This window comes from Chironomus tepperi, unplaced genomic scaffold (genome assembly GCF_022539635.2).
Source record: "Chironomus tepperi strain 1889 unplaced genomic scaffold, CSIRO-AGI_Ctep_v1 contig_58, whole genome shotgun sequence".
Taxonomy (NCBI): Eukaryota; Metazoa; Arthropoda; class Insecta; order Diptera; family Chironomidae; genus Chironomus; species Chironomus tepperi.
In genome coordinates, this window is record NW_027226180.1 from 1170198 (window position 1) to 1193824 (window position 23627).

Below are 23627 nucleotides of genomic sequence, written 5' to 3' on the forward strand. Positions count from 1 at the left end.
GGGAAAGGTGTTGGTAAGCTACGTCCTAAGCCTCATCCGGCATGCGGTGGACAGCAATAGAGGCAAATGGAAGGCATTTTGTAGAATCTTAAGCTTCAAGTCGGAGCATGGTTCCAGTAAGTAAGTAAGTCAAATTTTGGTGACTTACTAATGTGCCGCGACACAAAGGTTGCCCAAAACTGAACTAGACCCTTCTCATCATCATTCCCTTCAACCCTTCCTACCCCCCACTTCCCTCTCTGTAACCAAATGTCAAGCGCTACATAATAAGCAAACCAAGCCAAAAAAAATGAATTTTCTAAAATTTTTATTGAATTTTTTGTTTGTATATTTGTGCTGAATAGATATAACTCCGAGTAATTTGTCATGATGATTCAGGGATGTAGCTGCCAATAGGGATCCTTTTGGATACTTTATCAAAACAGATCAAACACCTTGTGCCTTATCAAACTTAATGCTAACAATATTTCGGCTATTTTCATCCCTAATCTTAACATAAATGGAATAGAATGTTAAAAAGACGTAGACAGCTATGGTGAAGGCAAAAACTTCATAAATGAACAAGCCATTTAGTGGACCTTTTGTGAATAGCACATAAGGTAAGAATACTACATGTCCAATCAACCCAATTGCGATAAATACAACCAATGGAAGGATCTTCTTGTGGGTTCGCTAAAAAAATGAGTAAATTTAATTAAAAATTGTAAAAATTTGTATTTTAAAATTATATTTACCGTTGAAATTCCACGTAGAAGAAGGAAGTAAAGTACAAAGACAATTGTGTAAAGGACGACAAAGAATAAAAGGATATTGACGAATGCTGCAAATAAATAACAATAAGAATAAGATAAAGCTCAGAGTAAGGCAGTGGTGGGCAAGATGTGTGCCGCCAAATATTAGAAATGTCATGAATCATATGTCGTGTGCAGTTTCGGTTGAGGCTTACCACCAAAGGGACGGAAAAAATAAAAGGTTGCCCACCACTGACTAGAACTCGAAGTCGCAACGGATTTGATTGAATTTTGGGTTCTGTAGACCAAATTCCAATCCCAGAATCGAAAACCCAAACTATAATTTACTCAATTTACCTCCTTTGATTTCATTGCATTCGTACAATCCCAACTCATCTATGAATGATTTGAGATATCTGTCAACAAATCTTATGAAATGACCGCAAGGTATTGATGGAAAAAACACAATTTCCAAAATGAATATTGGCACGAACAGAGCTGATCCGATTAGTCCAAACCTGGGGAAGATAAAAATGTGAAATTTAAAAGCTAGGATTCGTTTGGTATTGCAGACCTTGCATCCTATAAGGTACAGCTGAAAACTTGAGGCATGCGCATTTAAAATGCAGGATAAGGCAATTTTTGGCCGAATCTATATCAAAACCAAAATTGATTTGATAGATCATCACAGACAGTCGAGAAAGGAAGGGATAACTTAATTGACAATTTATAGAAGAGTTGAAATTCGATCTCAGCTAAGGTTCCAATTTAGATAGACCGTTAATCAGATCCAGACTTTTACACAAGTCAGACAATATTCTATCTTAGTTAGAGTTAGTCAGAGTTCGATCTTAACTAATGATAGGCCCTGCTGCATGCTAAGCTAGGCTCGAACTCAGTGATATTCTAACTAAAATTGAACATTGTCGCCCTGTTGCATGCATGGTCTTCATCAATTATTAATAAATCTTCAAAACAACCTCAATAATCCAAATAATTTATCAACGTAAATTGTGGTAAATATTTTTGTGGCATACATGTCAAAGTCATGCTCTATGCACGCGATCAAAACAAATTTTTTTATGAGTTTTTTTTTTTATATTTTTGCAAATTTTATAAATTTCAATTAAACCATTGAGATTAATTTAAATCTAAAGCGATAAGGCTTATGAATCATCCAGATTCATGAATGTCACACGGCGTAGATAAGGTTTAATGTGTGACCTCAAGGTCGGCGTGAGACTAGATTGGGGAAGGATTTTATGAAATCTGACTCTTGGTGTGAGTCATGCCGGTCTGAGGCATGATTTGGTTTGAAAATGCTTTAAAATTTACATGAAAAATTTAATGATTTTTTTACACAAAAATGGTTCAAAATTCCAATTTACATGCCAAACCTACTACACCTCAGCATTCACAATTTAAAGCACAAAACAACATCAAATATATCTTAATTAACCATACCATCCCAAAAACTTCCCACCAGCTTCCAACTCAAAACACAAAAATTTATTTATAGTAAACATATTCTGTGATCTCAACTTGACAATTATATTAATAAATGCTTATTCTGACAAGTTCTAAAGCATACTGAATGGAGAAATGTGAGAATTAATTAATTCGTTCTCATTTTTAAAAGAGATTCCAATCTGTTGATCGTTGTGAGTTATTTTTAGATTTTTTAGTAAATAAACTAAAATTTATGGACAGTGCTGCTCATGGTTTGGTATGGGATGCGTTGTTGAGTTATTAGAATGTTCAGGGAGGGTATTATCATGCTACGTAACGCTCTTACTTACATCAATTGTCGTACAATTAAATTGCGACGCAATACTATTAGGAGGGTCAATAAGTCGATTCCTCGCGTTACGGAATAAGAGAATAGTCCCCAGATGAGTCAGAAAAATGCATAGAAATAAGTTTCCAAAATGATTCGAGTGCAACAACTCGAGAGAGGTTGAGAAAGACTTGAGCTTCAAGGGCTGAAAGGTCTGAAGTTAGTGATCGTATGCAGCTTCTAGCAACATATACAGGGGGGTCAATCTACAACGTTACCTGGAATGTGGAACATAGTCTGGTTGTTGGGCTGTCATCTTTCAGATTAGTTGAATAGGACAGTCAAATAGCTTGGATATCAGCGGCATAATTAGCAGTATCAAGGGATACTAACACGAGAAGGTGTACAATTGACTCTTGGCCAGCTATGGAACCAGATTTCAGCTATGGAACCACACTTCAGCGTCGGAATCAGACTACAACTTCCCCAATCACCCCTATTGCCTATTTTGTGTCTTATGTTGCTACATAATAAGCAAACCACCCCCTTAAGTAAACAACCTCATAACAAACTCCATAACGATTCTCTCCTAAACTCTAAATATAGTCTTAATAAAGTCAAGTGGAATCAACAACAACAAAATATTTTAATCAACTCACGCGACAATAATTCAAATTCAAAAACATAATAAACATCAAGATGATAATCCACATGCGTAGCTATAAATACACAAAATATTTAAAAATTCTTTATATGTATTGGTGCTTCATTCAACAGCTGTCAAAAAAATTGCACTTGTGTTAGTATTTTAATTCACAAATACAGTCACAGATAAAAAATTTGAAGTTTGTTTTTCGGCATCAAAATAAAAAATTTATTAATTTTTAAAATCCACTGCCATAATGACAAGCTATAAAGTTCACTACTTTGACTTTCGTGCTCGTGCTGAAGCAATTCGCTTCCTATTAAGCTACGGCGGTGTTAACTTCGATGACATCCGATTTGAAGAAGATGTTTGGCCAAAAATCAAGCCAAGTAAGTCAAATTAGAATATTCTGGATCTAAAATTGCTAATTTAATTCATTTTTACAGCAATGCCATTCGGTAAAGTTCCAGTTCTTGAAATTGATGGCGAAAGATATTCACATACAATTGCCATTTGTAGCTACTTGGGTGAAAAGTTCAATCTAGCTGGATCAAATGAGATTGAAAAGTTGCAAATTCAGACAGCAGCATTGTTTATTTATGACTTGATTGGAAGTAAGTATGGGAGGTGGATGTGGGGATTTCAAGTATGGAGTTGGATTGAGTGTAATTTTGGGTCAGTCGATGGATTCAGGACAGTTGATGTTTGTTGAGAGTTGCCGTGATACACAGTGTGTCGATATAAGCAGTTAGTTGAGGTAGGCAGGGTGTCGAAGCACACAGGGTGACCAGGGATATAGACCAGTGTTGGGTAAATTGTTTTGACCTATGACAAGCAAGCTGGTAAGCCTCGAACACGACATTAGGTTCATGGCATTCACAAAAGTGCCGTAGCTAACATTTTGAACAACACTGCCTTATACCAAGGCTCAGACAGCTCTCTGGATCATGTTTAGTACTCTAGCTTCAGTATTGTCCAAGCTATTGGACCTCAGCACTTTTCTGTGCCACCAGGTTCCAGTCTAGCCTTTCCACCAAGGTGTATTTGGACACAATCCCCAAAATCATCGCAAAATCCACATAATCTACCAATTTCTAATCCCCAACTCTCAATTTCCTACCATTCTAGAGGTTGAAGACATCACTTACTACTACAAAGACTCATTTGGAAAGGAACACTACGACAAGGAGATCCACAAGCTCATCAATGAGACCATCCCAACAGCTTTATCACAATTTGATACAATTGTTGCTGACAATAATGGATATTTTGTGAATGGAAAGCTTACCTGGGTTGATTTATACTTTACATCACTTACTGACTACTTCCAAGGATTATTCACATGGGCTGAGCTGAAACATGATGCAAATTTTGTCGATAAATATGAAAATTTAAAGAATTTAAAGGATAAAGTTTTGGCAATTGAAAAAATTAAGAATTGGGTTGAAAAGCGTCCAGTCACGATTGCATAGGCTGACTGGCTGACTTTATTTCTACCTCAAATAAAAGAATCTCACAAAATATTACACATGCCTTTAGGTCTATTATTAAGTTCATTCCTTAATCGTTCATTTTCCAGCCTAGCTTCAAGTTCCTTCCTGAATGCTTCAGCCTTTTGACGTTCCGCTTCAGCATTTGCGGTACGAAGCTGTTCCGCTTCAAATCTTGCTTCCGCTATTTCCTTTTCTTTTAGGTATTTTTCATGCTCAATCTGCTTTTCAGCATTAAGTCGGTCAAGTTCACGTAGCTTTTCGGCCGCTTTACGTTCATTCTCAATTTGCTCAAGTTGAAGCTTTTGCTTCTCTTCGAGTGCCTTGCGCGTCTTTTCCTTCTCTTCCTCAATTTTTTTGATATTTATCTCGGATCGGTTCCTCCATTCGCTGAACAGTTTGTCAATTTGCTTGGACAGTTCCTTTTTGAATTTAATTTCATGGTCGGAATTTCCCATTTTCTTTGAGTCCTTGTAGACGAGCAGTGCCTGATTCTTACTCATATTATGGAAAATTGGAATTTGTGTCACATTTGTGATCAAGTCTTGATTCTTATAAACTGTTTCCTTATAATTGTCAATGCATATTCCGACTAGGATGTTCATTTGCTTCTCAACGGTCGATTCATAGATTGACTGAGCTTGTGGAAGTTTGTCGGATTGGAAGAGCTTGAAATATTGCAGGACATATTCCAAAAATTCAGATCCTTTGAGGTCCTTGCCGTTGATTTTCTTGAGGACAAGTCTGTCCGTCTTTAGCAGATACTCGATGAGATTAAAAAGCTCAATTTTGAAGTCTTCGTCCATTTCACCCCAATTTCCATCATATTTCTTGGTGGTCTTGCTGTTCCTGCCACCACCAGCGACTGCTTTACCTGTTAACAGCAGCAATAAGGAAAAGAATTTCAGAATCAATTGTAAATCTCACCTGGATGTGGAAGCAATGCACAACTAATTTCCTCAAATGAGCTATGGATGAATTGTCGGACTGACTTCAGTTCCTCCTTTTGTCCACTCTTGATTTTAAGGAAGTACTTTAGATATGATTCACCGCCTTCCGTACCGAATGCATGATCGTCTGGATTTGACTGAAATAAATGGGCAATTGATATGTTAGGCTTAGACCAGAGCTGGGAGGGTCATGGGAGCCATGGGAGTCCGGACTCCCAAACCGAGGTCCTGCCAACTCTATCTTATACCCTAAAAGTCGAGCACAAAACCCCTCAAACATATGCAGCCCGCACCAAAGAATCAAAATCCACAAAACTCACCCAATCTCTGATAAGGAACAGCAAATTCTGGAATGGCTTTCCAGATGATCCATGACTGTCATCAGCAGCAAACTTTGCAAATTCAGTAGCAAATTGCAAATACTGCAGTTGATCTTCCTGAACAACTCCAGACAGATTAAGCACCTGAATTGATGAAATTAAAGTTCCAAGTGCGAAAATCCTGGAATTATCCATCGGTGATGTCTCATTGTCAAAAAGTCCTTGAGTGTCCATGATAACAATCGCAATTTTTTCACCATTTGTCTCGATTGTGTGTAGAAAAATGTCATTCCACATGACAATGCCTGTTGTGTCACGTGTCGAGCCTGAACGCCATGAGAATCCTTGAAGTGGTTCATCTTTTGAGCCTGGCCAGTCATCGGGATTTTCGACGGGATTGTTTGGATAATTTATTGATGGGAACTGAAAATTAAACAGAATTTGAAAGTTAGGTGATGAGTTGTTGCTGTGGATGCTGATTGTGCCTCACATTTGCATACAAAAATCTCAAACAATAATCCAAAAAGAAGCTTTTGCCTTTCCTGTAAGCACCAATGATTGAAAATGCGACAATTTTACGATTTTTGACATCCGGATGCTCAAACATCTTCCTTAATGGTCCTTCATCGACCATAACTTTATTGTCCTGTGAGAATTTCAAGACATTTTCAGGCTTTCCGTGTGGATGATCGTGACCCATTTTGGCAGTTGACTTGATAGTGTCTAAAGCAAGCTTACTGATCGTTACGACTCAAAACTCACAATACAATTGATAAGTCAATAGAAGTAGCTTCAATATTTTATAGATACTAGGATGTGAATATTTTGAGGTTAGGTTAGTATCGAGTATAAAATAAGCTTGAAATTGGGGATTTCACAGACCACAAAAGAGCTATTTCATAATTTCCAAGTAATTTTAGAAGCTAGAGTTGTTATCTACTTTGTGGAGGTGGGAGGGGGTATGGATATGACTGCGTAGTACCCTAGGTAGTATACCTGGAATTTCAAGACTCTAAACTCATGTCTAATTGCTCAAAATACATCAAATTTTATTCAAATTTCATCATCCAACATTTACAACCTCCAACACCGACCATTGAGCCTTCTTGTACTCATATCCAGCATTTGAGACATAAGCTTCATTATGATGCAGCTTCCCAGGAATCAAATTACCATCGTGAAATGCCTGAATAATGTATATTGTGTTTCCAAGTATGTCATATCCACCAGGTATTCTTCTGTTAGTTTGGTTTGACTTATTCCTCCATATGTATCTTGTGTGGGTTAGAATCTGTGCGGGAATCAAAAGTTAGTCAATTTTAGATGGTTTAATTGATCTGGTTGACTTTAGCGACTTCAGCTTTTATTGATCAATGTACCTGAACAGCACATGAAATAGAATTGTCGAAAGTCGAGCACCAAGCCGACTAGACTCAAGTCTCGGATCAGATTTCATTGAATCTGACTTAATGCAAGCATTTCAATTGCCTAAAGCCAAATTCTCAGTCACTTCCACCCCAAATACTCCCAAAAATACCAATCATACCTCAAAACTCGTCACTTCAACTTCACGACCACCATACGGAATGTATGCCTTCTTCAACTGCGGACAGTACTTCCCAACAATCATCTCGTTCTCGCGTTTTGCTCTAATGACGTAGTAAGAGCCATTCTTATCACTTCCACCGAGTACCGCAAACTCTGGAACACCACTTTTGGAAGTACTCCAATCTACCCAAATGCCGTCAGTTCGGAGACGCTCTGTTGGTTAGAAAATTGATGGTTTTTGGTGATTATTGATGTAAATTAGGATTTGTATGGGATTGTAGGGTTCCTGACTTGGGTGAATTATAAGGTAAAGCTCAAAATTGTGGGTCTTGGCATCTAAAATGCAAAGAATGCAGGTCTGTAGCTCTTATAGACATAACATACGGTAAGGGATGCAGTGGAAAAGTTCATACCCAAGAAGTGTAATCTCGGACATTACCAAGCATAAAAAGCTGATGCCAAGCATATTGTCGAGTAGTTTTTAGACCAAAAAATATCAAACTCCTAATAAATTCCCAAAAAATCCCCAAAAATACTCACTAAATTCTTCAGCAGCATGCAATCTCTCAGCCCTCAACCTTCGTAGTTCTTCCTCAGTCTTCAGCCTTTCCTGTCTATAAATCTCGTCCTGAATTCTCCTTTCATTTTCCCTTCTCTTAACCTCAAGTTGATGCTGCTCATCCAGTTCCAGTCGAACTCTTTCCTTTTCGGCTTCTATAATTTGAATCCTGTTTTCCACAGATTCCTTCCATTCCTTAAAAGCTTCGCCGATTTTTACTTCAAGAATTAATTTGAAGTTTTCGTCACTTTCTGAATTTCCCATTTTCTTTGACTTTTTGTAGATTTGTAGAGCTTTGTTCCTGCTTACGTCGTGGAAAATTGTTATTTGTCTTGAAGTTCTGATCACGTCTTGATTCATGTAAACTGTGCCTTTATAAGTTTCAACACAAAAATCGACCAAAATGTTCATTTGCTTCTCAACTGTCGATTCATAGATTGACTGAGCTTGTGGAAGTTTGTCGGATTGGAAGAGCTTGAAATATTGCAGGACATATTCCAAAAATTCAGATCCTTTGAGGTCCTTGCCGTTGATTTTCTTCAAGACTAGTCTGTCAGGTTTGAGGAGATGTTCGATGAGATTGAAAAGCTCAATTTTGAAGTCTTCGTCCATTTCACCCCAATTTCCATCATATTTCTTGGTTTGACTGTCAATTTTAGTTCCTCCAGCTGACACTGCCTTTCCTGAATGAGAAGACAGTGAGTCAAGGTTCAGAATCAGACCTAAAACTCACCTGGATGTGGAAACAATGCACAACTAAGCTTGTCAAATGAATTATGAATGAATTGTCGAACAGATTTCAGTTCCTCCTTTTGTCCGTCCTTGATTTTGAGGAAGTCTTCCAAGTAGCTATCACCACCATCAGTTCCAAATGGATATTCGTCTGGATTAGCCTGAATATTAGGAATATTACAGAAATGGATTCATGCTATAATTTAGAGTTGGAAGGGCTTTTAGATCTTAAACTCTACTTAAGTCCAACTCTGCTCCAATTCAACATCTTACCCAATCTCTAACCAAGAACAATAACTCCTGAAATGGCTTTCCAGATGCTCCATGACTGTCATCAGCAGCAAACTTCGCAAATTCAGTGGCAAACTGCAAATACTGCAGCTGATCTTCTTGAATGACACCCGACAAGTTCAGCACCTGAATCGATGACACTAAAGTCGATAATGCAAATATTTTTGAATTATTTTTTGATAATGTCTCATTGTCAAAAAGTCCTTGAGTATCCATGACAACAATTGCAATTTCATCTCCAGATTCCTCAATTGTGTGTAGAAAAATGTCATTCCACATGACAATGCCTGTCGTGTCACGTGTCGAGCCTGAACGCCATGAGAATCCTTGAAGTGGTTCATCTTGTAAGCCTGGCCAGTCATCGGGATTTGCAACTGGATTGTTTGGATAATTTATTGATGGGAACTGGAATTAAATAGAAATTTGAGGTTAGGGAATAATTTAGTGCTATGGATGACGGTGGCTTACATTTGCATACAAAAATCTCAAACAATAGTCCAAAAAGAAGCTTTTGCCTTTCCTGTAAGCACCGATTATTGAAAATGCGACAATTTTGCGATTTTTGACATCTGGATGCTCAAACATCTGCGTTAGGATGTCCCCATTGAAAATGACTGAGTCATCATCAGAGAATTTAAGGACATTTTCTGGTTTTCCGTGTGGATGACTGGAAATCATGATGGCTGATTGTATGTAAAGTTACAGAACTATTGGTTGATGTAAAGCACAATTAAGTGGAAATTCCAGTAATATTGATAATTATACAGCTATATCCATCTATTTATAGTTTGAGGAAAAGCATGTACATTAGAAGTTTATAATATTGACCACAATTCAATGTTATATGAAGCCACAAATGACTTAATTGGGATTTTTCACTCAAATGTTGTGGTCATTAATTATAAATAAATAATATGGAGCTACTCATTAATTAATTTAGTTATCAAATGGTTGTAGAGCTGCTCTAAAGCTCAAATAGACACAATCCACAAAAATGTCACTCAGCCATCCGTACGGTGAAGCTAAAAATGCTATAAAATTCTCAAACAATCAAATTAACTTCGAGGAAGATGAAATTGGCAAAATTCTGCTTCATCCTGATGTTAAGGACCGTGAAGTTGTCATTTTTGCAATTGTCGGGTCGTATCGTAGAGGAAAAAGCTTCTTCATGGATTACTGTTTGAGATTTATGTATGCAAATGTAAGTATTGCAGTCGAATGTATCTCATTGAGTCACCTAGCTTGGTGTGTCACCTGACTCGGTGTGTCACCTGACTCGGTGTGTCACCTGACTCGGTGTGTCACCTGACTCGGTGTGTCATCTGGCTCGGTGTCTCATTTAACCCTCTGTATCACCTGACTATCAATTTCTCCTTTCACTTCCAGTACAGATCAATCAACTTCCCATCCAATCCCCTCGACAACAAATCCAACTGGATTGGAAACGCAGATGATCCACTCAAAGGATTCTCATGGCGATCAGGTACATCTCGCGACACAACCGGTATTACATTCTGGTCTGATGTGTTCCTCTATGATCCACCAAATGATGATCCAATGGCAATATTGTTGGTCGATTCTCAAGGCTTATTTGATCCTGAAACAAGCACAGAAGAAAATATGAAAATTTTATCACTGGCAACGCTGTTTTCATCGACATTAATCCTTAATTTGACGAATGTCATTCAGGAAGATCAGCTCCAGTATTTACAGTTTACAACTGAGTATGCCAATTATGTCCGATCGTCATCACCACAAACCGATATCAAGCCATTCCAAAAATTTCTATTTCTTATCCGCGACTGGCAAAATGTTGATGATTATGAGTTTGGCTTTAACGGCGGTCAAGCTTATCTCAATGAAGTACTTAAGACAACACAGACCCAAAATGATGATCTTCGTACAGTTCGTGACCACATCCGTGAGTCATTTGATAAAATTTCATGTTGCTTGATGCCATATCCAGGCAAACAAGTGGCGACGTCAAGCGATTATGATGGTCGATGGAGTTTAATGGACGATGACTTTCTGAAGGAAATGAAAAATTTAATTGAAAATTTTTTTAATCCACAAAATGTCATTGTGAAGAAGATTGAAGGAGTTGATGTAAAGGCACATGAACTTTTTGAATATTTTAAAAGTTATGTCAATTTATTTTCAATGCCTGGAAGCATCCCCAAGCCTAAATCACTGTATGAACTCACAGTTGGTAAGTTCTTGACACAAATTGTCAATAAATGCTTCGATGTCTACGACCAGAACCTCAGCAACCCAAACAACCGGACAGAAATTGACTTAATCCACAACATCGCACAGACAAAGGCACTCGAGGCTTTCAGTGATGCAAAAAAGATGGGAAATTCTCAAGATGCACAAAAGTACAAAGAATTTTTGGAACAAAAAATTCAAAAACGTGAATTTGAGTGGAAAAATTCAATGAAAATTCATTTTGATCAGCTTGAGGAAGAGCAGCGTAAAGCCAAAGAAGCTGCTGACGAGATTGAAAGACTTCGCAAACAAGAAGAAGAAATGGAAAGTAAAAGAAAAGCAGAAGAACTCCAAAGACAACTTGAAGAACGTGAACGAGAAATTGCAAGACAACAAGAGGAATTAAGACTTAAAAAACTGCAAATTGAAGCGGAACTGCAACGACAACGAGATGCTGAAGAAGCACTTCGCAGAGAACGTGAGAGACAACAACAAATTGAAGACGAAAGGAGACGACTTGAGGAGGAGCAAAGGAGACGAGATGAAGAGAGTAAACGATTCAAAGTTCATATTCAGGAACTTGGAATTAATTTTACTGTTCCAAAACCCAAAAAATGTAGTTTAATGTAAAAAGTTTGTTGACAATTCAATAAAATCTTTACAAAATTGTAACTAATGTGTTTGAATACTTAATGGTGAAGAGCGAAGAGGAAGAAGATAACGAAGATAACAAAGATAACGAAGATAACGAAGATAACGAAGATAACGAAGATAACGAAGATAACGAAGATAACGAAGATAACGAAGATAACGAAGATAACGAAGACAACGAAGACAATGAAGATAACGAAGATAAAGAAGATAAAGAAGATAACGAAGATAACGAAGATAACGAAGATAACGAAGATAACGAAGACAACGAAGACAACAAAGATAACAAAGATAACGAAGAAAACGAAGACAACGAAGACAATGAACACAACAAAGATAACGAAGATAACGAAGACAACCGAAGATAACGAAGACAACGAAGACAATGAAGATAACGAAGATAACGAAGATAACGGAGACAACGAAGACAACAAAGATAACAAAAATAACGAAGACAACGAAGACAATGAAGACAACCGAAGATAATCGAAGAGACCAAATACCGAAGACTGAGAGCCAAAGAAACTAAACAGCGACAATCAAAATATAAACAACTTCAAAAACACACTTGATGCAAAATCTAACCTTGACCTTGAGAACACACAACCTCAATTCCACTCTATGTATATCAATTCAGTCAACAACTTCAATCATCAAATCATTTAGACTAATAATCTTGTTCTGTATTCTCATTCATAAATATCATCAAATTCAATTCCATACAGCAGCACATAAAACGATACAAAACAAAAATTGAATGTGTTAGAAAAGAAGATAACACAGCATACAGTCATAAATACATTGATTCTCCACACATAGCAGTTTATGAACATTTTAAAGCTTCTCATTTAGTATTGTGCCGGCGTTCGTGTGACATTGATCTTCAAAAAACAGTCGCTATGTCTTATAAAATCAACTATTTTACATTCAAAGGCCTTGGCGAGCCAGTCAGGTTCATGCTGGCTTATGGCAATGTCGATTTTGTTGACAATCGCGTTGAATGGGAAGACTGGCCTAATTTGAAGCCAAGTAAGTTGAGGTCAAAGTCGATATTGGAGTAAAATTGACTTTTTCATACAAAATTCAAGTCAACTTCCACTAAAATCATCTAAGGACCTTAAAAATAACAATATTTTCTCCATTTCTTTAGCAATGCCTCTCGGACAAATGCCAGTACTTGAAGCTGACGGTGAAGTCTTTCATCATTGCATTCCAATTTGTCGTTTTCTTGGTAACAAATTTAATCTTGTTGGAGATAATGCATTGGAAAATTACAAAATTGATTCTGCTGCTGAGACTGTTAATGAGTTGCGTGGAAGTAAGTAGTCTTAAGTAGCTTAGAGTAGATAAGGTAGTTGCTGGGGGCATTTGGAGGTGTGGTGGGGTAGAACAACTTTTTTTGACAAATTTCTTCAATTTGGTGGCATTTTCTCCTCCTCCCCCCTCGTAGCAACCTTATAACCCCCTCCTATCCCCTTTCTACACCACACACCTCATAAAATGTCTGGTAACACTCAAAGGTTGTCACGAGTGCACCACAATCTTCACAAATTAGACATAATTCAGCTCAGTAAATCATATTGTTTGCCTATTCATCCTCCAAATAATGACAATTGTAACAAAATCAATTGTATTCAAATATAAATACGGATCTAGAATAGTTTTCTCTTTTGTTAACAAATCTAAAGTCAGTAGGTGTGTTTGGTGACAAATATTTGATCAAATGACAATTTAAAATTTCTTATCTAAAGATTATAGTTTCAAGAGGTCTGATAAGAATGTTTACGTATGTTGCTTTAGTTTTCAAAATTTTATCTCAAATTGGTTATGGAATTCAATGTTTATTGTAAATGATAAGGTGGTGTAAGGCAGCATTGATGTTGCTAATGGAGTTTTTGGACGGGATCTAAAGTGGGTATGGATACATGGGATTATGAGACATTTTTGAGTTGAAGGTAGTCTTAATAGACCTAATAGGAGTGTCACTGTATGTTGTGGTAAGGGAGATGTAGCTTAAATGCTACATAGCTTAGACGTTAACCAGACGTATTTGTTTCTTATTTTGGTGGTACCTTTAGGTCCAGATCTTTAGGTTCAAGGGTCTATTCAGGGTTTTCTTGGATTTTTCATGACAAAACTCTTGAACCCGTCAGGATCTTCTTGTGGATATGGCCAGGTTTTGTCAAATAACCAGGAAATCTGGGGGTTGGGCAGATTGTGTCGACCAAGACCAGCTCCGTGCCAAGGTCACATCTTTCCGTTTCGATCTCACTCCATTTTAACACAACCTATACCTGTTAAGCCTCAACTAACACTACAACTTTCCATATTCCAGAAATCGCCATGTGGTACTACTTTGACAAGCAAGTCAAGGACGATAAGTATGAGAAACTCATCAATGAAGTCATGCCATTCTACTTCGAGAAGCTCGAGCAAGCAGCAGCTAAAAATGACGGACATTTAGCACTCAACAAGATCACATGGGCTGATGTCTATGCCATAGCTGTTATGGAGTACTGCAATGTTCTTATGGGATATGACTTGATTGCCAATTATCCAAGTTTAAAGAAGATTTATGAGAAGGTTATGGCAGCTGAGGGTGTTAAGAAGTACATTGCAGCACGTCCAGAGGATAGAATTCCTAGTTTTTAATTTAACGGTCAAAATAAATTCAAAATTTGGATTTTTATTAAATAATTTTTACAATATGTTACAGCCTTTACTTTTGGTCGTTGCTTCATACTTTTGCCTCCATTCTTCTGTTTCGGTCTCTACTTCCGATAACTTTTTCATTGCTTCGTCAGCCTTCCTGTCAGCTTCGAGTTTCCGTTGTCGTTCCTGTTCAACTTCTATTTTTACAGCCTCAACCTGCTTCGTCCTTAACATCCGTTCACTTTCGAGTGCTTTTTCAGCTTTTAATTTCTCAAGTTCAACGAGCTTTTCGGCATTTACTTTTTCATTGATGATTTTTTCAATTTCAAGCTTCTTTTTTTCGTCAAGTGCTTTTTGGGTCTTTTGCTTTTCATGCTCAATTTTTGTCATGTTATCCTTCATTTGTGCTTCCCATTCCTGGTAGATTTTGTCAATTTGGACATTGAGGATGTCCTTGAATTTTATTTCATGATCGGAATTTCCCATTTTCTTTGACTCATTGAACAGAAGCAGTGCTTGACATTTAGACATGTTATGGAGTAACGGAAGCAGTAAGAAGCACTTATTAATCTCATTAATATCAATTATCAAGTCTTGATTCTTATAAATCGTTTCTTTATAATTATCAACACAAATTCCGACCAGAATGTTCATTTGCTTCTCAACTGTCGATTCATAGATTGACTGAGCTTGTGGAAGTTTGTCGGATTGGAAGAGCTTGAAATATTGCAGGACATATTCCAAAAATTCAGATCCTGTGAGGTCATTGCCGTTGATTTTCTTCAAGACTAGTCTGTCAGGTTTGAGGAGATGTTCGATTAGGTTGAAAAGTTCATCCTTGAAGTCTTCGTCCATTTCACCCCAATTTCCGTTGTACTTTTTGGTGTTCTTCTTCTTTTTACTGCCGAATACAGCATCACCTAAAAGCAAAAGGATTGTTGATTAATATGGAGATGTTAAGGAATGTTCGGAAGTTAGGTAACACTTAGTAGGAAGAGTGTGCTCCAGAGCAGAGTTGGTGGGGCTTTGGGGTCCGAAATCCAAATGTCCAGAACGGCGCATCCAATAAAGTCCGGATTCAAGCAAAAGCGACTCCACATTGAAGTCAGGACTGCAATAGAGGCCTTCAATGTAGTCCGAACTCTTGGGGAGAAGCTTTCACATTGGAGCCCTTCCAAATCTGCTCCAGAGTACACATTTTGGAACTTGTCAAGGCTCTTGGTAAAGTATATCGCGGACCACAGCTTAAAAACAGACAAAAGTAACCTCAAAACTCATCACCATCAATTACCTGGATATGGAAGCAACGCACAGCTCAACTCCTCAAATGAACTATGAATAAATTGTCGAACTGACTTGAGTTCCTCATTTTGATCACTTCTAGTGTCTAAAAATTGCTTTAAATATTCATTGCCACCCTCCATGCCATAGTCATTTTCATCTGCATGGGCCTTCGGGTAGAACAGAAATTAGATCATGGATTAGTTGGAGTTGTTGAATGATATTGAAAAATTTTAAGGTTAGGTCATTATCAGGGGTGTGGAACTGATCGGAAATTGTCGGAAATTGGACAAAAAATTACCAAAAGTGTCCAAAATTGATCAAAAAATTATTAAAAATACAAAAAAAGATCAAAAATGCACAAAAAATGTACAAAAAATGGAAAAAATTGATCAAAAAATCATCAATAATGACCAAAGACATGACCAATCAGTTCCACATCCAAAAACCCCTCCCCCAACCAATCCTCACCCAATCTCTAATCAAAAACATCAAATTTTGGAATGGCTTCTCCGAGTTCTTATTGTCAATTTTCGCAAACTTGGCAAACTCCGTCGCAAATTGCAAATACTGCAGCTGATCCTCCTGCAGCACACCCGACAAATTCAAAATCTGAATTGACGAAATCAACGTTCCAAGTGCAAAAATTCTCGAATTATCCATCGCTGTGGTTTCATTATCAAAAAGACCTTGAGTGTCGATGACAACAATTGCAATTTTTTCGTCTGTTTCGGCGATTGTGTGTAGAAATACATCGTTCCATATGATGATGCCGGTTGTGTCACGAGCGGAGCCTGAACGCCATGAGAAACCTTGAAGTGGATCGGATTTGTCGCCCATCCAGTTTTTGGGATTTGAGGTTGAATTATTGGGATGATTTATTGATGAATACTGAAAAAAAAGATTGAATTTAGGTTGAATTAATTGTGGTGAATTTGGGGTAATTTAAATGCTAGGGGATGGCATGAAGGTCGATTGGTGATAAGGGGTAACATGGGATGACCAAGATGAGCGACAAAGAGTGACAAGAGGTGACAGGGAGTGCCAAGAAGTGACAAGGGGCTAGAATAAGTGACAAGGAGTGACAAGAATTTACACGGTGAGTGACAAGGGGTAACATGAAGTGACAAGGGGTAACAATAAGTGACAAGGGATTTACACAGAGTGCCTAAAAGTGACAAGGTGAGTGACAAGAGGTAACAAGGGGCAATAAGGTGAGTGACAGGGGGTAACAAGGGGTGACACTCCATGACAAGAGGTAACAAGGCATCCAATCCACTAATTCCAACAAAATTCCCAAAATCTACTCACATTTGCATACAAAAATCTCAAACAATAATCCAAAAAGAAGCTTTTGCCCTTCCTATAAGCACCGATGATTGAAAACACGACAATCTTCCGATTCTGCAGCTCGGGATGTCCAAAAATTTCCCTCAAAATGTCTTCATTAATTTCAATTTTATTTTCCGATGTAAATGACAAGATCGACTGTGACTGGCCGTATGGATTACTATGATCACTTAAATTATTCATTTTTTTTCTGGTTTTTTTGGATAGAACTTATGTCATGAAATTGGAATTTAGATATATTTTTACAAAAATCAGCTCAGATGAGCATTAAGGTTGAATCTTATGCACTAAACTGCGTTAATTGTCACTTTTTTCTAGTTCACAAAAAAATTATTAAAAATGACTCATCGAACAGATTTAAAGCTGACGTCTGACTTGGATGAAAGAAACTAAACAATTAACGCAAACAGTCGATAATTTTTATTCTGTTTTGTGTTGGGATTACTCATAAGATTCATTAGCGATTCCAGTCAAGAAATGCGTGGAATAATTTAATGTATTAAGGTTGTGTTGACATTTAGTTTCATATGTTTGATCTATTAGAGACAATAGAGTATCTATAGGATGGTGGGGAGGGGGTTTTGGGCCAACCTCCTCTGTTTGGACCAATTCTTCAACTTGCTAGGGGTTTTCAAAGCATAAATCTCGAACTTTGGAGTTCGATTCGGGCTTTTGAGTCGGTTCCTTGACTTACCCGGGTTACCTGACTCTTTGCTACCCAAGATATCCTACCCTACCCTACCCGGGATATTCTACCTTACGATACCCGGGATATCCAGCCCGATTCGGAACATCTTTCCATACCCGGAACAGTCAGATGTATTATAGAGTACCATACATGCCCTTCTTCTCTTTCAGTCCAAAGGAACCTAGGGTAAGATAGTGTAACCTAAGAAAGACCTGCCTACCCAATCCAAGAATCCAACTCCCGGAGTAATGTCAACTCTGCCTCAGAATCCCTAAAAATTTTAAAAATTTCTTAATACAATATTGAATCACTCAAAATACATTGTAAACTCATAATCTGTTTTCAACAAAAATTATGAATGAGTATGAGTTGTTGAGAAATGTCGACAGACTTAAAAATGTTTAGAGCAGTGGTGAAGAAACCTTTGTGTTGCGGTACACTAGTGTGTAGTCAAAAAAATACTTGAAATTGTCATAAATTGTATGCCATGTGTGGATATGATCGACATAGTAAATATCAAGGTGTACCACGGATAATAAAAGGTTGTCCAGCACTGGATTAGATATTTATAGCCGTTTATTTTCATTAATTTAATTTGCTGTAATAAATAAAGCTAATATTGAGAAGAATTAGATAATTTATTTTAGAATTGACTTTATTTTCTTGATTTTTCTGACAGTTGAGGGACAGGAACATTGTTAAATTACGTCACGCCAAAAAAAAAAGACTCACAAACTCCATTCTTTCATAATTTAAGGACAGCAACAGACCAGAGACTTTCTAGCATCGATGCATCGGATGGTAGCTGAAGGGGCTCAAAAAGTCGATTATTACGTAATTTTGAGATAGTTCCTAAATACAGACAAGCTCAAATGTATTCCACAGCATGCTACCTCGGAAAGCTTACTCTTGTGATGTCACTATAAAAAAATTACAAAATTCTCATCAATTTGTATTAAAATTTAATTAAAAAGACAGCTTACCATTCATCAGCCCTAAAGTCCATTGTGATTTCATTCCATAAATCGTCTTTTGCATCATTTGAATCCTCAATGGCTTCAACTTCTTCAGGATTCGAGTCACATGTTATGAATGAATATGAATAATCGTTGCTTGTACTTGTTAGGATTCGTTCGAGGAATTTTCCTGGGAAAATTGATAAAAATGTGGTCAAATTGTGTCATTCGGTTAATCTATGAGGCGGGTCTCGAGCTAGACTCGAGCTAGACTCGAGCTAGACTCGAGCTAGACTCGAGCTAGACTCGAGCTAGACTCGACTAGACTCGAGCTAGACTCAACTAGACTCATTACAATCCTTACCATGACTCTCCTGCGTCAGAAACAAACTTTTACAGTTATAAAATCGTTCACAGTCATCGACATAAATGTCACCAAATGTTATCCATGTATAAATTTCACTTATTGCATTATATCCGAATGTAAAGCTCCTGTAGTCAATTGTCTGTCCAGTATATGATAGAAGTGCGACAAGAGTGACAATTGCTGACTTTGTTATGCTTGATACTTTTAGGTGGTCTGAAATAATTAAGGAAAATTGTGGTTTAGGCTTGGACATAAAGGAGTTAATGAGGAGGGCGGGTATGACAATTTAGAGTCCATAGGTCTAGATGTGTCGTGGTTGCAATGCCAAGTTATAGTCTGGGTTTGTAATGGCTGATATGTCGAACTAAAGTATATGGACGTTGAGTATGGGCCGGGTGACACATCAAGCCTAAGTACATAAGTGTTGGATGTTGGATGGGTTGTGTCTATGTGTCTATTGGGTATAGGATGCCTAAAATGTCAAATCAGCTTCATACTCACATTTATTATTGTCAATATTCCTATGCCTTAATGCCTGATTATTCAAAATAATCAATGCCATAACCAGGAACATGAAGCACTTGCAATGATTCTTAATATCACTGGAATCAGCAGACATTGTCCTAAGAAACTCAACATCACATCCATTTGCGATTATTAGGAATGCTAATGTATTGAAGTTGTAGGTCAGTTCAAAAAGGACATCCAGGTTGTGTTCAGCGACATTCTCAATAAATCGGAAGGCAGTTGTGAGTAGTATGAAGAAAATTTGCAGCATACATCCACACCTTGGAATTTGATAAATTTTAAACATGCTGGAATATTCGAGATTTGATGATGGAAAATTTGTGCATAAATCTCTGAGAATTTCAGCTCCATTGTGACTGCTTAAAATATTTATTAAAAATTCCGATAAATTGAGTAAAATCTGTGGATTATTTGTGGACATGGCAAGTAAGTGACTAAAAAATTTATAAAAATTCCTATTGACATTTTTATAGTCTGCCTTAAAATGCCTGTAATGACTTGACAGATTCTCAATCAGATCAGCAAATGCAGCTGTAATTCCAGAATTTTTATAAAGGAACCTCGATTGCAGGATGTGTGGATCAATAATGTCACAAATGAGGTCAACGACAGTCTTGTACTCATCAGATTTTGTGGATATATTTTGAGTCACCATAAGTTCACTTAAGACACTCGACTGACTCATAATCTGTGATATAATTCCAATAAGTCGACGATGGTCTATCCGAATTTCATCACAGAAGATCTTGTCACTTTTTGTCAATGGATTTTTTACGTCCACAATGCCTAAAAGCTTGTCAATTTTGTTAATTCTTTCGGCATTCTTCTTGTCACCGTAATACTGATCTGAGCAGTATTGTGTCTGTTTATATGCAAATTCCTTCCTCACAAAATGCTCATCCAAGTGCCTCAATCCACTCGACTTTATGTCCTCGGATATTTCGTGGAATATTTTCGTTATTTCATTAAACATTTTAAAGTTATTGAACTTAATTTTGTTGTCAAATCTCAAATTGTTGAATTTTTGGACTGAATTTTCAGACTTTTTCATGTAATTTCCCTGCAGTTCCGCAATTGTCATCTGTAAAGTCACCAACTGACTATGAAACTTTGAATTAATATTACCAATGTCAAATTTTAAATATTTATATGCCGTTGCATGTGACATTAAGGCACGAAAGTGACTTGTTTGATTCTCATCCAAAAGCATTTTTGTGTGCCTTATCATGTCCACTTCCGCTGGATCTAATGGACTTTTGTCCTTAAAACTAATTTCATGATTTGATTCGCGAACTTTTTTGTTCAATTCCCTGACTTGATTCCTCAAACTGTCATTTTCGCCACGGATTGTGGATGTTGCAGCACTGACCCGGTCAGCGTCATTAAGCTTGTCCTTCTTTAGTTCCTCATTTTCAGCTTGTAGCTTCTTAATTTTAGCTTTTAGCTCATTTATTTGACAATTTGCTTGAGTCGCGACTGCCTGTGCCTTGGCAATGTTTGGTAAATTTCTTTTAAGCTGCTTCTCCAGTGCTGCACATTTATTTTGCAGGACACGAATCTTTTGTGACGCTGCAACATCAACTTGACTCATTGGAACGTCATTTTGTGTGCTTGTTAATCCTTCAGCATCCTGAAATTCAGAATATGACATTTCTGTCGTGTCTGGGACATTTTTTTGATGACTCATTGACTCTCGTTCCTCAATTTGTGATGCACGGAACCAAAGTTCCTCGTCTTCTTCGTCATCATCACTAAAGTAGCCATTGTGATTGGATTTTAATTCCTTTATTGATGTCTGAAGTTTGATTTTGACAGAATTGCTGGATGGAAGTTGTGCTGATGATTGTGGTGGGTTGTTGATGTTTCTGGATGATGATGGCTGTCGAGGGACTGAAAGGATTGAAATGGAGAGTCATGAATATTGAGAAATTGATTTTTAGATGTCCAGACAGCTCTAGGAAGGAAGCTGTCGATGGAGACAGTATTGCACTTGACAATGGCAATTGCCAGACGGAACCCAGCTCCAGACCCAACTTCTGGTGCCATCTGATGATTGCCATAGATCACAATTGATCTGTACATCCAGCAAAGTCCATAACTTACCAAAACTCGGCGGTGGCATGACATTGTCAGTCTTTATCCGCTTGCTGGGATTTGATTGCTCACTTCCTGATCGTTTTAACATTGCTTGTGCCTTAATTAACTAATTTATACTGCTATAACTAACTTAAACTGCTATAAATATTGCAAAATATTTAAATTTTTATTAAAAACATTCGAAAAAAGTTTTGCATGAAATCAAAATAAACAAAGAATTGATTTTGGCGGGAAACATGATAGACTTCAGCACTACCTGGAGGTTGAAGGAGAGGATGATTTGATTTTTGGGAGTGATGTAAAGTAGAACTGGAAGGCAGTGTTTAGGGGTGGAATTCATCAAATCATGCACTGAGCTGAATTTGGGTCTGAAGGGATGGATCAATGTTGCCAAGGACAATGAGGAAAGATATAGGAGTTAAGGAGATAAAGAAGGTTGGTCATGATATGCTCTAATGACATGCTGTGCACATTTGACAGCGTAATTTAGGGAATCAAGTTAAATGTTAAGGAAATGCTCAGAAATTACGTTGATTGAGAGTTAAGCAGTACAATGGAGGGAGATTGAGGTGGGAAGACATCAAGTTTCGTAAGAAACTGCAAAAAAATCAAATTTTTGAAACTTTTTTTGATTTTTTAAACTCCATAAACTTTATTTTGACTGGAAATATTCATCAATTCAGGTATTTTTGACAATTTTCCTATAAAATCTGCACCTTAACATCTTCAACTCATCATTAATCTAAAGAATCTTCAAACCAGAACAACAATCAGTTCCTCACATTCAAATCCACATTTTAATTACAAATTCAACCTTCAATCATCAAAAACCATGGAAAGCACCAATCCAGAAGTCATAGAACTAGTCAATGGACTTTCAAAAGTAACTCACAAGATTCCATTCATCATAATTGAAGAAGTTGACGTCGATGTTGATGAAGATTTACAAAACTCATTTAGTGATAAGTGTCATCTAGACGTTCCTGAAAATACTGAAAAGATCTACAGTGTCCATGCTGAAAAAGAAGTCAAGAATCAAGATGGAAACTTGATGAAGACAAGATACAGAAATTCATCAACTTGAATATTAAGTTGGGTATTTTTTGGAATCAAAATTATTTTTTTGTTTGAATTTTTAAATTTTGAATCAATTTTTGACTTTTTTAAAGCTAATAAATGAAATCTAAATAAAGTTATTAATTTGAATAGAATATCAAGTCGACTTTACTAATTTTTGTTACATCTCTGCTACCTGGGACATCTTATCTTAGTCTAGAGTGCCTCGGGAAGACCAAGAAGCCGGATTACTTAGTTTGCAGGCTGAAGAGATCAATTGTGGTCCATGGTCACCCTCAGATTGCGCCTAAAATTGAATCTATCGCTATTTTCCGTCTACGTGCTTCCAGTATCAAGTCCAATAATGTCTCTATCGACAGCTTCCTTTAGGTTTCCTAAAGTTGATGAAATCAGACAATATATGACTTAATGTCACTAAGTATCTCCACTGTGAACCAATCCTCCTTCTATCCTCTGTCTCTAAAAATAGAGCATCATTAGACCGTCGGAGGATTGTCATGACTTACTGTTGATATGACGACATAGCAGTGTTTTTGCAAGAAAAGCTTAACAAACTCAGAGTTGGCAGGACTCCGATGTGGAGGTGCCTTTTTGAATTTTTGGAGTCAGGACTCACAAATTCCTGCCAACTCTCAAGTGAACAACCCTTGACAATCCAAGAATTCTTCAAAAAATTTGACACTAATGACATAAAAATGATCTATTTACATATTTAATTAGACATCCTT

The 23627-nt window shown here is 37.2% G+C and overlaps 7 protein-coding genes across 14 annotated transcripts; 2 read left to right on the top strand and 5 right to left on the bottom strand.

Annotated features, from left to right (window-relative positions):
- Nucleotides 1–290: 290 nt before the first annotated feature.
- On the bottom strand, nucleotides 291–2347 carry LOC139100122 (uncharacterized). Its single transcript, XM_070652724.1, has 4 exons — nucleotides 2196–2347; nucleotides 1089–1249; nucleotides 735–820; nucleotides 291–672 (listed from the first exon to the last, which is right to left on the bottom strand). Exons 1-4 carry the CDS (start codon nucleotides 2255–2257, stop codon nucleotides 427–429), a joined length of 555 nt encoding a protein of 184 aa, XP_070508825.1. The 5' UTR covers nucleotides 2258–2347; the 3' UTR covers nucleotides 291–426.
- A 1000-nt stretch (nucleotides 2348–3347) lies between these two features.
- Nucleotides 3348–14600, top strand: LOC139100390 (uncharacterized). The gene is made up of 6 exons (XM_070653006.1): nucleotides 3348–3543; nucleotides 3601–3768; nucleotides 4283–4620; nucleotides 12629–12932; nucleotides 13054–13221; nucleotides 14239–14600. Exons 1-6 carry the CDS (start codon nucleotides 3411–3413, stop codon nucleotides 14553–14555), a joined length of 1428 nt encoding a protein of 475 aa, XP_070509107.1. The 5' UTR covers nucleotides 3348–3410; the 3' UTR covers nucleotides 14556–14600.
- On the bottom strand, nucleotides 4593–6670 carry LOC139100119 (atlastin-1-like). The gene is made up of 4 exons (XM_070652722.1): nucleotides 6405–6670; nucleotides 5915–6337; nucleotides 5572–5731; nucleotides 4593–5518 (listed from the first exon to the last, which is right to left on the bottom strand). The coding sequence occupies exons 1-4, from the start codon at nucleotides 6612–6614 to the stop codon at nucleotides 4668–4670; spliced, it is 1644 nt and encodes a 547-aa protein (XP_070508823.1). The 5' UTR covers nucleotides 6615–6670; the 3' UTR covers nucleotides 4593–4667.
- LOC139100115 (atlastin-like) lies at nucleotides 6940–12539 on the bottom strand. 8 transcript variants are annotated; one of them, XM_070652713.1, is made up of 7 exons: nucleotides 12489–12539; nucleotides 9513–11072; nucleotides 9027–9449; nucleotides 8755–8914; nucleotides 8003–8704; nucleotides 7461–7675; nucleotides 6940–7205 (listed from the first exon to the last, which is right to left on the bottom strand). In XM_070652713.1, exons 2-7 carry the CDS (start codon nucleotides 9720–9722, stop codon nucleotides 6978–6980), a joined length of 1938 nt encoding a protein of 645 aa, XP_070508814.1. In that variant the 5' UTR covers nucleotides 9723–11072; nucleotides 12489–12539; the 3' UTR covers nucleotides 6940–6977. The 8 variants fall into 8 exon arrangements, with proteins under 8 accessions (XP_070508814.1, XP_070508816.1, XP_070508813.1 ...); XM_070652715.1 differs by lacking the exon at nucleotides 12489–12539 and adding an exon at nucleotides 12407–12443 and having other exon boundaries at nucleotides 9513–9821; XM_070652712.1 differs by lacking the exon at nucleotides 12489–12539 and adding an exon at nucleotides 11249–12102.
- LOC139100118 (atlastin-1-like) lies at nucleotides 9998–11924 on the top strand. The gene is made up of 2 exons (XM_070652721.1): nucleotides 9998–10245; nucleotides 10431–11924. The coding sequence occupies exons 1-2, from the start codon at nucleotides 10039–10041 to the stop codon at nucleotides 11880–11882; spliced, it is 1659 nt and encodes a 552-aa protein (XP_070508822.1). The 5' UTR covers nucleotides 9998–10038; the 3' UTR covers nucleotides 11883–11924.
- Nucleotides 14570–17595, bottom strand: LOC139100117 (atlastin-like). Its single transcript, XM_070652720.1, has 4 exons — nucleotides 17148–17595; nucleotides 16308–16727; nucleotides 15847–16006; nucleotides 14570–15475 (listed from the first exon to the last, which is right to left on the bottom strand). Exons 1-4 carry the CDS (start codon nucleotides 17367–17369, stop codon nucleotides 14604–14606), a joined length of 1674 nt encoding a protein of 557 aa, XP_070508821.1. The 5' UTR covers nucleotides 17370–17595; the 3' UTR covers nucleotides 14570–14603.
- A 916-nt stretch (nucleotides 17596–18511) lies between these two features.
- On the bottom strand, nucleotides 18512–22005 carry LOC139100206 (uncharacterized). The gene is made up of 5 exons (XM_070652818.1): nucleotides 21829–22005; nucleotides 19699–21615; nucleotides 19195–19410; nucleotides 18858–19020; nucleotides 18512–18794 (listed from the first exon to the last, which is right to left on the bottom strand). The coding sequence occupies exons 1-5, from the start codon at nucleotides 21908–21910 to the stop codon at nucleotides 18764–18766; spliced, it is 2409 nt and encodes an 802-aa protein (XP_070508919.1). The 5' UTR covers nucleotides 21911–22005; the 3' UTR covers nucleotides 18512–18763.
- Between the last annotated feature and the right edge of the window lie 1622 nt (nucleotides 22006–23627).

Coding starts and splice junctions, on each gene's coding strand:
- LOC139100122 (XM_070652724.1), bottom strand. CDS start 2,257: ATGTTTACTATAAATAAATTTTTGTGTTTTGAGTTGGAAGCTGGTGGG. Junction 821..1,088: donor ATGCAATGAAATCAAAGGAG/GTAAATTGAGTA, acceptor ATTTATTTGCAG/CATTCGTCAATATCCTTTTA. Junction 673..734: donor TTCTACGTGGAATTTCAACG/GTAAATATAATT, acceptor TCATTTTTTTAG/CGAACCCACAAGAAGATCCT.
- LOC139100390 (XM_070653006.1), top strand. CDS start 3,411: ATGACAAGCTATAAAGTTCACTACTTTGACTTTCGTGCTCGTGCTGAA. Junction 3,769..4,282: donor TATTTATGACTTGATTGGAA/GTAAGTATGGGA, acceptor CTACCATTCTAG/AGGTTGAAGACATCACTTAC. Junction 13,222..14,238: donor TGTTAATGAGTTGCGTGGAA/GTAAGTAGTCTT, acceptor TCCATATTCCAG/AAATCGCCATGTGGTACTAC.
- LOC139100119 (XM_070652722.1), bottom strand. CDS start 6,614: ATGGGTCACGATCATCCACACGGAAAGCCTGAAAATGTCTTGAAATTC. Junction 5,732..5,914: donor TGTTCCTTATCAGAGATTGG/GTGAGTTTTGTG, acceptor CATTTATTTCAG/TCAAATCCAGACGATCATGC. Junction 5,519..5,571: donor TGCATTGCTTCCACATCCAG/GTGAGATTTACA, acceptor TGCTGTTAACAG/GTAAAGCAGTCGCTGGTGGT.
- LOC139100115 (XM_070652713.1), bottom strand. CDS start 9,722: ATGATTTCCAGTCATCCACACGGAAAACCAGAAAATGTCCTTAAATTC. Junction 8,705..8,754: donor TGCATTGTTTCCACATCCAG/GTGAGTTTTAGG, acceptor CTTCTCATTCAG/GAAAGGCAGTGTCAGCTGGA. Junction 7,676..8,002: donor GCATGCTGCTGAAGAATTTA/GTGAGTATTTTT, acceptor TCTAACCAACAG/AGCGTCTCCGAACTGACGGC.
- LOC139100118 (XM_070652721.1), top strand. CDS start 10,039: ATGTCACTCAGCCATCCGTACGGTGAAGCTAAAAATGCTATAAAATTC. Junction 10,246..10,430: donor TGAGATTTATGTATGCAAAT/GTAAGTATTGCA, acceptor TTTCACTTCCAG/TACAGATCAATCAACTTCCC.
- LOC139100117 (XM_070652720.1), bottom strand. CDS start 17,369: ATGAATAATTTAAGTGATCATAGTAATCCATACGGCCAGTCACAGTCG. Junction 16,007..16,307: donor TGTTTTTGATTAGAGATTGG/GTGAGGATTGGT, acceptor TTCTACCCGAAG/GCCCATGCAGATGAAAATGA. Junction 15,476..15,846: donor TGCGTTGCTTCCATATCCAG/GTAATTGATGGT, acceptor TTTTGCTTTTAG/GTGATGCTGTATTCGGCAGT.
- LOC139100206 (XM_070652818.1), bottom strand. CDS start 21,910: ATGTTAAAACGATCAGGAAGTGAGCAATCAAATCCCAGCAAGCGGATA. Junction 19,411..19,698: donor GAATATTGACAATAATAAAT/GTGAGTATGAAG, acceptor TAATTATTTCAG/ACCACCTAAAAGTATCAAGC. Junction 19,021..19,194: donor TCTGACGCAGGAGAGTCATG/GTAAGGATTGTA, acceptor CAATTTTCCCAG/GAAAATTCCTCGAACGAATC.